This window comes from Panicum virgatum, chromosome 4N (assembly GCF_016808335.1).
Source record: "Panicum virgatum strain AP13 chromosome 4N, P.virgatum_v5, whole genome shotgun sequence".
In the NCBI taxonomy this organism is placed as follows: domain Eukaryota; kingdom Viridiplantae; phylum Streptophyta; class Magnoliopsida; order Poales; family Poaceae; genus Panicum; species Panicum virgatum.
In genome coordinates, this window is record NC_053148.1 from 8,123,442 (window position 1) to 8,139,653 (window position 16,212).

The 16,212-nt window shown below is 46.7% G+C and overlaps 3 protein-coding genes and 1 pseudogene across 6 annotated transcripts; 1 reads left to right on the top strand and 3 right to left on the bottom strand.

Annotated features, from left to right (window-relative positions):
* Positions 1-1,277: 1,277 nt before the first annotated feature.
* Positions 1,278-3,085, top strand: LOC120668797 (protein FAR1-RELATED SEQUENCE 5-like). Of its 4 annotated transcripts, none has more exons than XM_039948587.1 (3): positions 1,278-1,825; positions 1,889-2,037; positions 2,116-3,085. In XM_039948587.1, exons 1-3 carry the CDS (start codon positions 1,720-1,722, stop codon positions 2,584-2,586), a joined length of 726 nt encoding a protein of 241 aa, XP_039804521.1. In that variant the 5' UTR covers positions 1,278-1,719; the 3' UTR covers positions 2,587-3,085. The 4 variants fall into 4 exon arrangements, 3 of the variants coding, with proteins under 3 accessions (XP_039804521.1, XP_039804523.1, XP_039804522.1); XM_039948589.1 differs by having other exon boundaries at positions 1,280-1,825; positions 1,889-2,010; positions 2,119-3,085; XM_039948588.1 differs by having other exon boundaries at positions 1,281-1,825; positions 1,889-2,010.
* A 1,950-nt stretch (positions 3,086-5,035) lies between these two features.
* On the bottom strand, positions 5,036-11,289 carry LOC120671143 (annotated as a pseudogene).
* Positions 11,290-13,361: 2,072 nt separating this feature from the next.
* Positions 13,362-14,779, bottom strand: LOC120670584 (salutaridine reductase-like). The gene is made up of 2 exons (XM_039950721.1): positions 14,052-14,779; positions 13,362-13,932 (listed from the first exon to the last, which is right to left on the bottom strand). Exons 1-2 carry the CDS (start codon positions 14,265-14,267, stop codon positions 13,558-13,560), a joined length of 591 nt encoding a protein of 196 aa, XP_039806655.1. The 5' UTR covers positions 14,268-14,779; the 3' UTR covers positions 13,362-13,557.
* Positions 14,318-14,930, bottom strand: LOC120669073 (salutaridine reductase-like). The gene is made up of 3 exons (XM_039948893.1): positions 14,893-14,930; positions 14,543-14,786; positions 14,318-14,446 (listed from the first exon to the last, which is right to left on the bottom strand). Exons 1-3 carry the CDS (start codon positions 14,928-14,930, stop codon positions 14,318-14,320), a joined length of 411 nt encoding a protein of 136 aa, XP_039804827.1.
* Between the last annotated feature and the right edge of the window lie 1,282 nt (positions 14,931-16,212).

Here is a 16,212-nt window from a genome sequence, read left to right on the forward strand (position 1 = left end):
TTTTATGTCATCTCTTAACCAAGCTTCTAATAACCGGGTTGATGCATAGATTGTTCCACAAAGTGATGCCCGTTTTCCAGGTCCGCGCACCGCTTTTTTAGATCTAGAATTAACAAGATGTGCCTTAAAATTGCAGGGACATGTTATGTACGGTGGGAATTTCAAGTTCTAAAAATAGCGATTCCTAGGTGTTCTTAGATATTGCTCTGTAATTCAACAAAATGGAAATACAATATGTACATTTGAGGATATCCGTTATGATCATCATTTTGCCTAATGTTCTTTCAGTTCATGGCTTAAAAAAATTGCTCCCTATTATAATGTGTAGTTTTGTACTGGCTTTTGTGATGATTATTTGTTACCATGCTACCTGCAGCTGATTGCTGTGTCTGCGGGTGTGCCGAGCAGACTGAAATTTATTACCATTCACAGCACGTATATTTTTAACTTAAATTTATATTTACAGAATTCTAAATAACCAAATTAATACAAAGTAAATATGAGCGCGCGTAATGCACTAGTCTCATGATACCTGAGGCAAGCTTTTTGAGTATAACACTGTCGCTAGGATTAATATGGTCTGGAAACTTCCTAACTGTTTCTAATCTTTTTTTACCGGGAACAGAAAAAGTGGACGGAAAAACAAATTTGATATTACAGAGTATCGGGAACGTAACATATCAATCCTAGTGGACCCCGCACAGGCACACCGCCCTGTTAACCTTCCGCCACGGGCACTCCACGCCGTCGTCGACCGCGAGGCGGCCGCGGAGCTGTTGCTTCCCAAGCTGGTGGGGGGCCACGGGGCTGCGCTGAGGCGGCTGTGCAGGGCACTGCGCTGGCCGAGCCCGAGGGGAGGAGCTCGGCAGTGGTTCTCGCTCAGGATGCAAAATTTACTTGGTCGACCCAATGATTCAATACTCAAAACTAAAAGTTTGGTGTAATTACTTATTGGGCCGACCCATGAAATTGTAGTGTCAGTTGGTGTTGAGCAGATTGGGTCAACCACACAACCCAATCTCATCGTCGCCTTCATCCTCCCTCTCCGACCCCGCCGCAACCCTGGAGACATATCCTATGCAATCGGCCTACTTGTGCAATCGTGCAATCCGCAAATATGAAACATCCGATCTCAATCCACCGGTCGCTGCTATTTTGCACTTAAATCCCCCCACCTCATCAGTAATCTTCTCTTTGAATACTTGCTAAACACCCCTCGATGATATCAATCGTTAAACCGTACCCCCATATATCGCTCTGCTCCGGTTCGCGACGCGCAGAGGACTTCTCGGCTTCCTTGCCCTCGGCGAGCGCGCCCGGATGGCGATGCTGTGGGAGACGACCCAGAAGGAGAGGTCGACGGCGACGCGGCGGCCGCGGAGGTACCCCGCGCCCTCGTGCCGCGCGTAGGGCTTCAGGAGGTCCCAGAAGCTGTCCCCCACGCCCATCCCTCTATCTCCTTCTCCCGCCGGCGTCGGGCTCGGCTATGGCGGAGGTTGAATTCCCAGGGTGCGGGGAGTCGCGCCCGGCCGCCGGCGCTCGTGCGGGACTCGCAGGGCGGCTGCTACTGGGCTGCCTGTGCCGTTGCGGTGGGTTCTCCCTCCGGGTCTCTCCCGTTGACGAGTGGGCCCGTCCTGCCGATTCCGGTTCGCGACTCTTCGTCTTTGATTCCCGTCGAGCGGAGCCGCGGACGCCGCCCTACCCGCTTGCGCCGCCACCATGGGTTGGGAGATCGACGGAGAGCAGAGAGAGGCCGTTCAGCCTCCGCCGCCGCTGGGAGAGGCCGCCGCCGCTGCTGGGCTCATCGACGACCTGCAATCTCCAGGTAACAGGAAACGCCATCTCTTGATTTGCAAGCTTTTTTTTCTTATATTTTCTACGCAATCAGTTGTAGGAGCACTGACATTTGACCAAGAGAACTGTGATTGGTCGCTGCTGCCTGCTCCAACACCGCCAAAATCACCATCATTGACAGATGAAACTCCCAGTACACCAAAGAATGCATCAATAGTGAGTACACCAAAGAATGCATCAATAGTGAGTATTTGATCTAATTTAGGTGTTATCGTATTGATCTTTACAACACTAATTGGTTTATATACTTTTTCTACCTAGAAGCCATATGTTGGAATGCCTTTTGAGAACATTCATGCTGCAGAGAAGTTCTACAAAGAATATGCACATGATATTGGTTTCGCAGTTCGTGTTGGGCAACAGAGAAAGGATAATGATATTGTTCTTTGGAAGCGGTTCATGTGCTCAAGGCAAGGATTTAGGGACAAGAAAGATAATGCAGTCAATGCTCCTCCATCTGAAGGTAAAAAGAAGCGTAACTTTGCTGAAACAAGATGTGGTTGTGATGCATACATCTATGTGAAGTTGGATGCTGATAATAGATACACTATACAGTCAATGGTTGATGAGCACAATCATGGTCTTGTCTCACCAGATAAGCGTCATTTGCTCAGATCAAATCTTTCAGTAAGTGAACGTGCAAAAAACACCCTTTTCAACTGTCACAAAGCAAGCATGGGTACCTCACAGGCATATAGGCTACTTCATGTTAGCGAGGCATATAGGCTATGAAATGAAAATTGTGACCATAGGTGATGGAAGAAAGAAAGATAGAGATATTCATGTAAGTATGATGCCAACATGTTCTTGCAAGTTATTTCTGTCAAGGGGGATCCCATGCCGCCATATTATTCTGGTTTTACGTGGTGAAAAACAAGTAGAGTTACCGGTTGACTACTTCTTGCAAAGATGGGAGAAAAGGTGCAAAAGGTATTAGAACACATTGAACGACAAGATTCTAGAATCTAATGATCCGGCGATGAGGAAAAAGATAGCAAATGTACTTAATAAGTTTGAAGACTTAATAAGAAAAGCCAACAATTCCGAGGAAGGCATGGACTTTTTATTGTCGGGGATTTCTAACCTTGAGGCACCACTGGATCAAATGACATCGCCTAATAAACAGTCTAAGCAGAATGAATATGAGGCATTCATCGGTTGCCATATTCCAAATGAAATGACAGTCCATCCACCAACTGATATCTGTTCAAAGGGGAGAAGCAAAAGGATTTGCAAAAAGAAGCGAAAGGTTCCCTAGAGCTTTAGGTCTTTAGTTTTTTTTCTGTAAGCGTACTGATTGATGTAAGCTTACTGATTAAGCGTGGTGATTTTGAGACGTACTGTCAGGCTGTTTGCATCTAAAAATCAGTTTCCGTTTCAGTCCGAGCATGCAGGGAGTCGCGATCTGGCAGGGCGGCCAAGAGGCAGCGATTCGCGAGCGGGCAGGGCGGCATCCACGCGAGAAGTCCTCCGCGCGTCACGAACTGGAGCGGAGCGATACCTGGGGTACGGTTTAACGATTCGATATCATCGAGGGGGTGTTTAGCAAGTATTCAAAGAGAAGATTGCTGATGAGGTGGGGGGTTTAAGTGCAAAATAGCAGCGACCGTTGGATTAAGATCGGATGCTTCATATTCGCGGATTGCGCGATTGCACAGGTAGGCCGATTGCATAGGATATGTCTCCATGCGGCTGCAGGAGGAGAGGAAATCGCGGGCGTAAGGAGACATATCCTATGCTCCAGCAACCTCCTGTCACTGCTCCAGCAACCTGACCTCGAGCGGTAGGTTGCGGAGCTCCGGAACCAATTCAGCCGGAAGACTGTCTTTACTTGGTGTTGATCTGAAGATTCTTGCATTTGAACAAATGCTCAAGGCGCACCCGAAATGGCAGGGCCAAGCAGTGTTGGTGCAGATTGCAAACCCAAAAGGCGGCAGCAGGAAAGAACGGGAAGAGCTGCAGGCCAAGATTGAACAGAGTTGCCAGAGGATCAATGACCAGATTAGACGGCCTGGATATAGTCCTGTCATGCTTGTCAATAGGGCACTGTCGAGTGTCAAGAGGATGGCTTGCTGTAGGATGCAAGGTTTTAAATAGCCGGCTATAGCTTCCGCTATAGACCGCTATAGCTTCTAGAAAGAGCAGCCGCAATGGCATTTAGCTCGCTAAAGCCGGCTATAATCCGCTAAATGCCAGCTATAGCCCGCTAAACGTCGTAACGGTAGTCCTGCCACTAAACGTCTTAGCCGGCAATTTAAAACATTGGTAGAATGATGTCTCTGTCATCATAATTTTGAATCTATTGGCAGCTGCAGATGGCTAGCAGTGCACAGTGCACGATACTTTGCTGCATTCATTTTGGGTTGACCACTTGGTCACCGGTTGACCCAAAAACGACCAACTTGCATCCTGAGTTCTCCCTGTTGTGCCGGCTCTCCTCCGCGGCCGCGACCTCGGGCGCCGACGGCATGGACCGCATCAGCGCCCTCCCGGACGTCCTCCTCCACGACGCCGCCTCGCGCCTGCCCGTCCGCGGCGCCACGCGCACCGTCGCGCTCGCGTGCCGCTGCGTGGCCTCTAGCACGCCACCCCGCTCGTCCTCCGCGATGATGATTACAACAAGACCTATAGCCATTCAGATATTGCCAGTTTCCTTGAACTGATTTCCACCTTGCGCATAAGAATTGAAAAATAAACTTTACCCGCCCACTCTAAGCCTCTACTTATCCTTCACCATCGTATGATTCATCGGCACTAAGCCTCTTTTGTGACATTCGACCCAATTTGGATATGACCTAGTAGTGACCCACGAGTGCTATGTGCACATGTTTAGTACCACATTGCTTGTTGAGTAAGGGTGGAGCCAACTTATAAACATTTGGCTTCTAACCATAGCACCTTCAGATAACCCTTTTACGTGAAGGATGAAAACGTAAATGAGGTGCTATGTGCAAGATACATCAGTGTTTTAATAGCACTCAAGGATGGAACAACTCATGATCCTAAAATTTTCCTCGTCATCGGATTCAAATGATGTTATTTTTACGTTTCAATAGACTTTTATAGTCTTAGAAGATGCAGTGGCTAGTGCACAGGCCCGCCTGCTTCCCATGTCAACAGATTATTTAAAATGCCATCCTAAACAAAACTTGAATCAGAGCCAACTCATTTTAGGAAAATCTAAATCACAATAAATAGGACTGCCCCTCTATTTGCATGTCAGAATCTCAGAGCATGAAGAGAACACTTTCATGTAAACAATTGTAAGCATTTGAACGTGAAATGTACCAAAGGAGGCAATAAGCTGACTAGCTAAGCAGGTTGCTTCCATTATTGCTCATAGGCACAGCCTAGAGTTCTGCTGATGAACGACCAGAAAGGGCAACCAGCCTTCCAGCTACGGAAGCTGAGTACAGACTTGAGCAGTTGATGATAAATGTATATTGCAAGGACTAATCGAAGTTTTCAATCTTGATTGGAGTTATGTCATCAGCCACGTTAAACTTCCCCACCAACCTTGCGAAGAACACCATCTCCTGCTCCATGGTAAATTTGATGTTCTCAGCCTGCTCCAACAAATCCACACCAACTATGACCAACTGCAATTTGACTACATACTAGTAGCTAAAGAGTTTAACTTGATATAGATAGCTGCAGATAGTGAGCTTTATAGTACTCCAAATATCAAAGCTACCAGAAGATTATCTCACTTTTTTGCTGCTCATAATCAATGTGACACATGGAAGAGTCGAAGGTGTGGTGTCGTATAATGAACGAAAAAGGAGAAGCCATTATACCTTGCGAAAACCATGTGGTTCCCCTTCATACTCAACTAAAGCAACGGGAAGGCCTTTCTCCTTTATGGCTTTATATATTTTCGTTGTCTGCTCTGGCGATACAACCTGCGGATCAATGAAGTTGGTAGATATATATAGCATTAGACAAATTGAATAGCGTAATCCTTACACTTGCATGATAACAAATTTAACAATGAAGATGACACATGGGTAATTTAAGCAAACCCGAGCAGTTTTATTTTAAAATGATATTAAATAGCCAAGAATCTTCAGGCATATCATGAAATTCGACTTGGGGGCGGCATATTCTCAATTAACTATGTAAGTTCAGGTTTTGCTTCTTTACCGTGTCTTTCAACCCATGAAAAAGAATCAGCGGGCATGTAAATTTGTCAACAAAGTTTATCGGTGATCTCTCAAAGTAAGCCTGTTTATTACCTGAAATATTGGAGCAAAGTTATATTGTCAATAGAACTATGAAAAGAATTTGGATGACCAGCTTCAAATATAGATCAGTGCAAGTTCCATACCAACAAGGTTATCAGTGTAGTATGCCTCAAACTTGTGTGAGCCTGCCCTCAATGAACTTAAGTCAGCAATCTGCTTATAAACAGAGCACAACCCCAAATGTATGAGTACAGCTGCGTTAAGCTGCAGCTAAAATACAGAAAAATGACAGTTGAAACTTGCCCCATATAAAGAACAACCAGCCATGAATGTCTGTCTGAAAGCAAGGCAAGCCAAAGTTGTGAATCCTCCAGCAGATTCTCCTGTTATACAAAGCCGATGCCCATCTACTCTTCCAGTTTCCACCTTAATTATCAGCATGGAATAAGCATATACATTTATCTTTTTTAGTACCCAATGTACATTATGAAATGCATTTGCCAGCCCGAACAAACCATATGCATTTGCCAGCCCGAACAAACCATATGCATTTGCAGAAAAAGATAAATGTAGCACAGCTGCAGGTATCATTTACATCGACAATGCCCCATTGTCCTAAAAAGTCTCTCTCGATATTTCCTCCCGTAGCCTTCAAGAAAGTGAAGAATCACCAAGAAAGTAAATTTCCGTCCTCAGATTCACCACAAGATCTTTGACAGAAAACAGAATACGGTGCTTGTAACTAAGAGGATGAAAATTATGTTTCCAGAGGATATAGTTCATCATCGTATAAACCAACGCGGGTCTGCAAGTGTAAAGAATACATGGTTCTTTGTCCAACAATTAGCCGAGACTAGAAAGAGCCAAGTACCTGAGCTTCCTCCATAATTGACATCAACAAGTGCCCATCCTTGGCTTGTCCAGTACTGCACATTAAGATCCAAAATCCCACGTGCTTCATCTGTAGGTCCACCTAAACAATTGTTGTGATGTAAAGAAAATAAAATATTAGTGATGCTTTCCTAAACTAATGAGAAAAGGATTTATTTACTACTCTTGCAATTAACCACAACTTCATCAGAGAACTGACAACATGTGTAAAGTTAAAACAGAGGGACTACTGTCGCTTAAATTGTACTAAAAAGCTTGTCAATGAAACAGAACATCGTATTAGCTGATAATTTATGAAAATAGTATAGAGATTAAATACATTAAAAATAACAAAGGAAATTATGTATAATCTATGAAAACTTCAAACAAACTATTACATAAACCAGATTGTGTTGTGCTTTTGGTATCTTCAAGAAAAGGACAAGAAATGATCTGGTTGATTACCGTGGATTCTGACCAATAATGGAGGCTTTTCATCTGATGAACCTTGGAAACTAGGATTATATGGAGCATAGAAATAAGCATACGCATGTTGTCCAGGAATTACAGTAGGAAACTCAATAAATTCAGGCAAGCTAAAATAGGATTCATATTTTGTAACATCGTCCGAGGAGGACCAAACTATAGAGAAATCAGCTGTCACTGTTTTTTTTCATCTAGAGTCACCTGGCACAAAAAGACAAAGGATGAAGCTAGAAATTCAGTGCCAATACTTGGCATGAGACAATCAGTAAATTAAGGGTGTAGAACCTTTGCTATTGATACTGGTAAACTAGCAGATGCACCCTCAATATAGAAACATCCGTCTCCTGAAATCTGGCAAATTAGCAGGATTTGTGTTAAAAGAACTATTGTGTTAACAAATTTAATAAGATATCCTAATATTGTAACATGATATAATAGCAAATTGCATGTCTGCCAACAAATTCGTCAGGTAACAAATCAGATTTTGTTCTCACTATGTTAGTTACAGCAGAGAAGGGAATGTCAATTGTTGAAAAGGATCCTGAATCATGATCAAGCACCCCAATGTATGATCTTCCATTTTGTCTGGAGGAGAAAAGAAGCTTTACTATACTGAGACAGTAAACAGTAATACTAGCACAAACGTAACAAGCACAAGCAATGTCAAAACCTGTAACAACAAATGATTTTGTTACTTGAGTCATCTTTTCCAATGAAAGCATAGGAGCTGGCACCGAAAAACCACATTGGCTTTGAGAATTCAGCATCCAGATCATATAATTGTATTACTACATTGTTCTGTTCATCCTGCCAAAACAAGAATCAGAGCATATACCAATAACTTGTTAGAAATCTAAAACTTAGAAGAAAAAGGTGATAGAATACATATACAAATGATTAGTAAGGGGGTCATAGAAGCTCTGAATAGTTAACCTACCTAGGAACACATCACACTAATATAGGCAACTTAATAGAAACAAATACAAGCATATGGAAATTTACCCATTTATAGATATTCCAAAATCCACTCTGCCGATCTGTTATGAAGAACAGCTCCCCTGAAGCAAAATTGATTGTATTAAGCAAGGTCTTTCCTGAATTGAGTCCTAGCTAATAAAATGCTCTCCAAAATCCCTATTTGAATAATTTTGACATGTAAAAAGTCAACAATTCACGTGGAAAAAAAGAGTATTGGACGAGTACAATCTTTACTCTACAGTTAAAATACAAGAAGCTAAAGCTCAAAGTATATGCAGTACCTTTTGAAGACCACTTGGGTTCCGTAGGAGATTCTACTAACGTTGGGTCTCCACCAGCAATGCAAATTTTCTTTTTCACTTCTCTGTAGAAAATTATAAGTAGCAATAAATATGTAAGCCTTGGAAGAAAATCTATGGAGCAATACAATCATGGGTCCTAGCTATCCGTGCTAAGCTCGGATCTCTTCATGGAGTGAGAAAAAAAAACTCGAGCACTGGTCATTTTTGTTAGAAAAAAAAGGAATAACAACAAAGAACCTAAGTTCCAAATTGATCATCAAATCCAACGACCCAACATCTGATGCTCCCATGACCTGTCCTCAATTGGTACAGCAACTTAAAATTATGTACCACCTCAAACAGACAAGGATTCACTGTGAACTGTCTAAAATTATTATATAGCGTAGTCCCCTAAAAATGTAGAGTAGTATAAAATGCTGGCTTGTGATGAAGACATGTTGCAAGTAGGTATGAAAAACTTCGTGCTCATTCATAAATAGACAATAGTAAAGTACCAAATAAGATCCCTTTGATCCTAGCGGAACATTTAATCCCTTTTGTCAAGAACAACTGCAAAACACATAGCATGGAACTAAGACGTTACCCTTCTTCAGAGAAATATCCAACCCACAGTTGTGATTTATCCCATGACATGTGAGGGTTACTCCATTCAATCCATGCCATACGTTTTCCAGATGGATCGATGCGTGGGAAGGCATAAAAGTCATTGCCACTGACCAATACGGTTGGTTCTGAGAGGCAGAAGTTGAAAAAGTTTTTCAAATAAAGAATTAGGAATAACTTACTGCAAAGGTACATATATATACACGAAAGGGTTCCGTACCACTAATTTCTCGATCATGTATATTTAAAGCAGCAATTGTTGTGACGGGACTTGAGCTTTTATCGCGATGATCTGCAGTCAAATGGGATTTTTCCTTTCATAAATAAAACTAAGTAAACAGGGGGGTAGGGAGCACTATATTGACATGCTATATGAAACAGGAACTACTCACCTTCCATTACAGTTACGTAACGACCAAAGTGAGGATCGAAAACGCCATCTGCGTAGCGGACTGTTGATCCGGTATAATCTGGCGTCACAGGTAGTGGGGAGGTACCTAAAACCAAAAGGTAAACGATAGATCATCAGTTACAAATTCAAAAATTTCCCATATCTTAGTCGATAGACCTGAGCAAAGAGGCCTAGCCCGGCTTGGCCAGACAGTTCGGCCTGAGCTCAACGGGCTAAGCTTGGCCCGACACTCATTTAGGTCCAGTTGTGGGGCTGATTGTGATTTTGGTGGCTTGAATAAAAAAATCAAATTATTTTTTGCATTCGAAAACGACGAACGGACCTAATGGAGTTAATGCAGGCGGGCTTGAACATGGAACCGGATCCGCTGCAGTTACCTCCCCTGCAGTTGGGTCACTGCCACATGGGCCCCACTCGTGCAGGCCCCACACGCAGTGACTCAACTGCACGGCAGCCAACTGCAGCGGAGCCTCGTCCCTTGAACATATACTTTAGGCCCAAAAACAAACTAAGCTTTTTCCAGCCCGGCCCATAGTTTGCTCAGGTCTACTACACTACACCCGAGGCTGAAGAAGAGATATACAGTGATCACTCCTTTTTAGCAATCATGAATTATTTATTTAAAAAAAAGCAATCATGAATTAACACTTTGAAACTCAGAGGAAATAAAAGGTGGTTACAGTTTAAAATAGGAAATGAAAGCTAAATTAGTATGAGCGCGTTCCAGGATATGTCCATTGAAACCGTAATCACAAATCAGCAGGAATTTGATGTCAAATTGGAAATCCGTGAGCAAGAGGTCCGTACCTCCTCCGATGGTTTGCTTGTAGAGACGCTGGTCGCTGTAGTTGGAGAAGACGACGGTGTCATCTTGCACGGCGAATGCCCCGGATCCGCCGCCGTACTCCTGGGCGAGCGTCCGCACGGCGAACCCCCGCGGCGTCACGTCCAGAGCTTCGCCGCCGGGCTCTGCCGCCTCCCTGACGAGAACCGAGACCCTGCCGGCCGGGAAATACCAATGCTCCGCCTGATGAATCATCTAACATTCTAACACTACGCATCCATGGGTTCCTAGAGAGGTATGGAAATGGAATGTGCTCCGGCAGCGAGCTTACCCTCCTTGCTCTGGGCGCTTCTCGACCCAGACGAGGCGGCCGTCGCCGGCGACGGCGAGCCCCTCGACGGTCCTCCCAGCGACGGACGCGGCGGCGGCGGTGATTGGCGACGCCCAGGACCCGTACGGCGCGGTCGCCTTGTCGGCGGCAACTGAGGTGCGAGGATGCATCGCGGCGGCTAGGGTTGCGATCACCCGGCGAGGAAACAAGGGACAAGGCTCGATCGGGATTGCGGATTGGAGAGATCGCTGCTTGCTGGTCACTGCTGGTCAAGTGATGAGTCCTAAACTATACTAGAACCGGCATCTCTTTCCTCGTCAGCCGAGACCATCCTATCCTCATCGGAAGAGACCAAGAGGCGGCATCCGGGGGCGGCGCCACTTGACGGGGACGGCGGAGGTAACTCACGTCTTGCCGGCCGGCGAGTCGGCGACCGAGGTCGTCCTATTTTAAGCCGAGACACGGCCAAATGAAATGGAATCCTTTCTTTTCCCAAGACGTACAAGGACATTGAATGCCTGCACGCTTCTCGTGCGGTAAAACCTGTGTGCAAGAAATATGCCCCCCACGAGGCTAAATTATTATTTTGGGTTCAACAGCATGATCGGTTTAGTTTCAAAACTTATCAGGCCATGTACAATAGTGCAGACAATTGCCGTCTGCAAGTGCATTGAACGACATATATAGACAGTAAATAGATAACTTTTACAATGAATTGTGCTGTTTTAAAACTATTTAAAGAATATTTGTATCCATGATCTAGCCTAAATGAGATATCTGTATACACTTTTGTTGCTTCTTTAAAACAATTGAGATAAATCAAAAAGAGATGGGAGAGCATGAGCATCTTCCCACCATCCTCATCCTCTACCGCCCTTTGTTCGTCCTCCCCCTCCACTCACGCCGGCCGCACCGGCGAGCTCAGTCCCACCACGACCGCTCAGTCCCTCCGCCGCCACCCAACGCCCGTGCCGGCGCTCTAGCGCAGTGCCACCGCGAGGGCCACTCGCCCTCGCCCAGCAGCAGCGCAGTGCGAGGCTGCGCGACGGCGGTGCCGCACCTGCGCGGCGGCGGAGGCCCCCGCGGTGCTCGGCCGGGAGGGCCCGCGGCCAACGGCCCTAAGGAGGCCGGCGCACCTGGCGGCCATGCGCAAGGCGGCGCACGGCGCTCCTACGGCGGCACAGGCGGGTCGGAGTGGCGGCATGGCGGCGTTCCGGTGAGCACACCGGCGAACGCATCAGGGAGCCATGGAGCTTCGGTTTTTGTAGCTAGCTCGAGTGGAGGGAGGTCGAGGTGAGCCAGCGACGTGGAGGTGGATCTTGGGCGTCACTGATGGCCAGCGGCCAGGGAATCTCCGATTCCCGGCGATGTGGTGTTCGGGGCTCGGGTCTGAGTGGTGGTGGAGGGAGCTAGGAAGGTGGGAGAGCTTCTAGTGCGGTGGATTTGGAATCCATGGAGGACTAGTGGCCAAATTTGGCCGGCGGGCTGGAGGCAGAGCAGAGCCGGGTGCGACGGCCTTGGTGGGGGGCCGAATCCTATGGCGACGGCAGGGAAAGGGAGATGGTGGCGGCGACTACGGGTGGAGCGGCCGGGAGGTGGTGCATGGTGACTGGCGGTGGCGGCCGCGGCTTCGCGACCAGGCACCTTGTGACGATGCTGCTCCGCTTCGGCGAGTGGCGGGTGCGCGCGGCCGACCTGGCCCCCGCCATCGCGTTCGACCGCGGGGACTACATGGTGCGGAGCGGCACCTCCGCAGGATTCCGCAGGGGATCCATCATCGCCGTCATCAACCGCTACAACGGAGGCGCCGAGCCGTTGCTTGCCCTCGGGCAACTGGGCGAGGTCGTCACCTCGCGAAAGGACGGCAGAGGTCGTCGCCTCGCGAGTTGCTCTCGAAATTCACAATAAACCAGAAATAGACGGTATATTAATTACCGTTGTACATGCCCTCAAACCAAAACTAGGTCATGTCAAAACATCCGCATGCCAAATTTTTCTTGCCAATATCTGAGCAAGAAACTTTGGCACATCAGTTTTTGGACTTGAACCAAACGAGTGCCAAAGTCTATGGACATGCTCTAATTTTGTCGGTGAGCAAGAGGTACTCCCTCCATTCAGATATGATAGCCAGGGGCGGATCTAAGGGGGGGCTGAGGGGGCTCCAGCCCCCCTACTGCCCAAAACTCCATAGAGCCCCCCACTGCCCCCTAAATTTTTGGATACCATTGATGAAGAAAGGGAGGGAGTAAGGAAGAAGAAAGATCACCAGCCCCCCTGCCTTCCATTCCTGGCTTCGCCACTGATGATAGCTATATTTACACATGGCACAGTGAGCAAGGGCACTAAATATGCTCATCAATCCATTAATCACATTAACAATTCTTTCAATTCATTTTTGAGGAGACTCCTCGTTTTCGGCGATTATTAATCCTGAAGCGCGCATGGCGGCTAGAGTTACTGCAAAGAGGAAGCCGATCGAACTGCTTCTTGGAAAACTGGAAACCCCGAGGCGGAGACTAAATACAGCGATCAAAACCGACTTTTTTAAAATTTTGAAAATATATCTATTATAATTAAATGGAGGGAGTGGGTTGGAAGAATTCTTGGAGCTAGCTGCATGCTACATTGTTAACCTTGCTCTTATTGGCAACCTCACACCAAACCAAGTTTTATCGGCAACCTCACACGCTCACACATGCAGGTGTTGGCGATGGCCGATGGCCCCGTACCCGGCCAGTAGTATAGTATCACGCTCACACGAACGGCGCCTCGTGGCCCGATGCGAAGCCGGTCGGTCCGCCGGCGGGCAGCAGCGCCACCGTCACCACGTTCCTCGCGCCTTGCTCCGGCGTGAGGAGGCCGGCGAGCCTGTTCATGTCGGTCTTCACGAAGCCCGGGTGCGCGCAGTTGACGCGGAGCTCCGGGTGCCTCCTCGCCAGGATCCTCGTGTAGGCGTTCACGGCCGCCTTGGCCACCTTGTACGCCGAGAAGCCCACCGGCCAGCCGCGCGCCTCCACCGCGCCGGCCGTGAAGTCCTCCATGAACGCGCCCAGCACCTCGTCCAGCCTCTCCTCGCTGAGCTTGCCGGCGTCGTTCAGCTCCTGCTTGAGCTCTTCGCTGACGAAATACTGCATCGACAGGGACAACTTTTCAGTTTCCATGCATGTCGCTGTCTGCTGGATTGCGTTAACAAGCACGGCACGAGCAATGGATTTAGACAGTGTGTTAATTAGAAGAACTACGCAACCCTCAGCTGGCCGATCACGGAGGAGACGTTAACAATTCTGCCATCGGTAGAGGATTGCAGCAGGGGCAGTAAGGCTTCGGTGACATTCTTGGTGCCGTAGTAGTTCGTCTGCAGGGTCTCCTCTGCAGAATTGTAGGTCTCCCGGATGTTTCGCCGCATCCATTCAGACATCTGGCCTTCGTCCATGCCAGCAAACTGTTGCAGGAACGGGCACATACATTCAGAAGCAAATGAACTTATTCAGTATTTGGCGAAGTGGATTGTATTCAGAGATGAATATCGGCTCTGTTTGCTTGGATGTGCACGCAGATCGAGCTCACTGGATCCTCCACGTTTGCCGAAGGGTAAACAAGGTCTGGGACGTACTCAGCACCACCGACAGCGGCGTTATTTACCTAACAAAATACTAAAGGCCTTGAGCTTTGAGTTGAGAATGAACTAATGAAGGAAGCTCGACCGTAGGAAACTAAGACAGGATAGAATAGACTTGCCAGGATGTCGAGCTTCCCAACACGGGCCTTCAAGAAATCTGCCAACCGGGCGATGCTGCGAGCATCGGTGACCTCCAGCTGGTGGAAGATGACATCGGAAAGCCCAGCTGCTCTGAGCATGTCGACGGCGGCTGCGCCCCTCGCCTCGTCCCTGGCTGTCAAGATGACGGCGACGCCATTGCTGGCCAGCTGCCGGCACACCTCCAGCCCGATCCCTTTATTCCCGCCCGTCACCACAGCAACCCTATCACCGCGAGCCACTATTATTTCTCCGTGTAAAATGGTACGGCGACCTGATGACACGACTGCTAGCCAGAAACGAAGCATGGGAATGGAAAGAAAGCACACGCCTTTTGCTCTGCCAATCGGAGATGACGCCGCCCTCCATGAGCGGCCAGCTCAAGCTCAAGCGAATGGAGCTCAGAGAGACAGTGGATCAGGCACCGCCGCTCTGGCGCTCCCTTCGTCTTTTCTTAAATATTTGATATCGTTAACCTTTTCTCTCGGACTTTGACATGCAACATTTTTTCAATTGATTAACTAAGTAAGTTATTGCAAAAAAAAATTTATGCGTGTCTTGCATAAATATTTGTAGGAAGGACGAATTGTCAAATAAATGAAAAAAATTAATATCTACCGATACTCCTTCAGTCCCATAAAAAGATACAGGATTTACCAGATATATTAGTGAAAGCTGCATAATTTAGGCTATTTTTAATGCAAGTTTCATATGAGTTTCATTCTTGTTAAATGACATTTCACATAGACAAAAACGATAAGATGTCATGAAATTTATGAGAGAGAGGAGTCAGGTTTCATCGGAATGAAACTTCGTATACAATGTTACCAAGAGCTTTAAAAACCGAATGAAACTCCATTGAGATGGTTTGAGTTTCATTCTATATGTTCATCAACAGTGCGGAGCCAGGGGGTGCAGGGGGTGCTCAAGCCCCCTACCACCTTGGCTTCCATGGAAGTCCCTCCAAGCCCCCCCCCCTACAAATTTTGTGGAGGAAGAAGAAAGAAGGAGAAAATTTTGAGGAGGAAGAAGGAATGAGAGGAGAGAGGAGGAAGAAGGAAAGGAGCACCCCTCTGGATCCTGGCTCCACCGCTGTTCATCAACTCCTATTGGTCACTTAGATGAAACATTTAAGTGATTGTTAACATATGAAACCGTGAAATAAAACTTTATTTTATTCATCAACTTAGATGACATGTCACTCTTGAAAATCATATTATGAAAGCGTACATTGAGAATAGCATTAGAGCAACCAAAATAATAGCCAAGAACTTTATTACACAAAGCGGTGTGTTTATGGGGCCATTAGCTAGGGCAATTGTGTGAGCAGCTGTGTGGTTTGAATGAGATGATGGCCCACCAAGCTAGTCTAAAGTCACAACTGCATTTTTGGACACATTCTACATACTGCGATTGCATTTTTTTTTCTCTGACGGAGAAAGTGTATAAAAATGGAAGGGGTATTTGCTTGAGAAAAATAAAGGTGATTCGATCTCTCGTGACCATTGCTAGTGGGGAGATTTTATTCTCCTAGCCTGGTGGACGGTGGTGAATTGTTGATCGCCTGGGGCACCCAGTAATGGTGGGGTCTTTAGTCCATCAGCCCCCAGCCCCCGTTGAATTAAGAAATATAATCGAATGGAGAATCGAC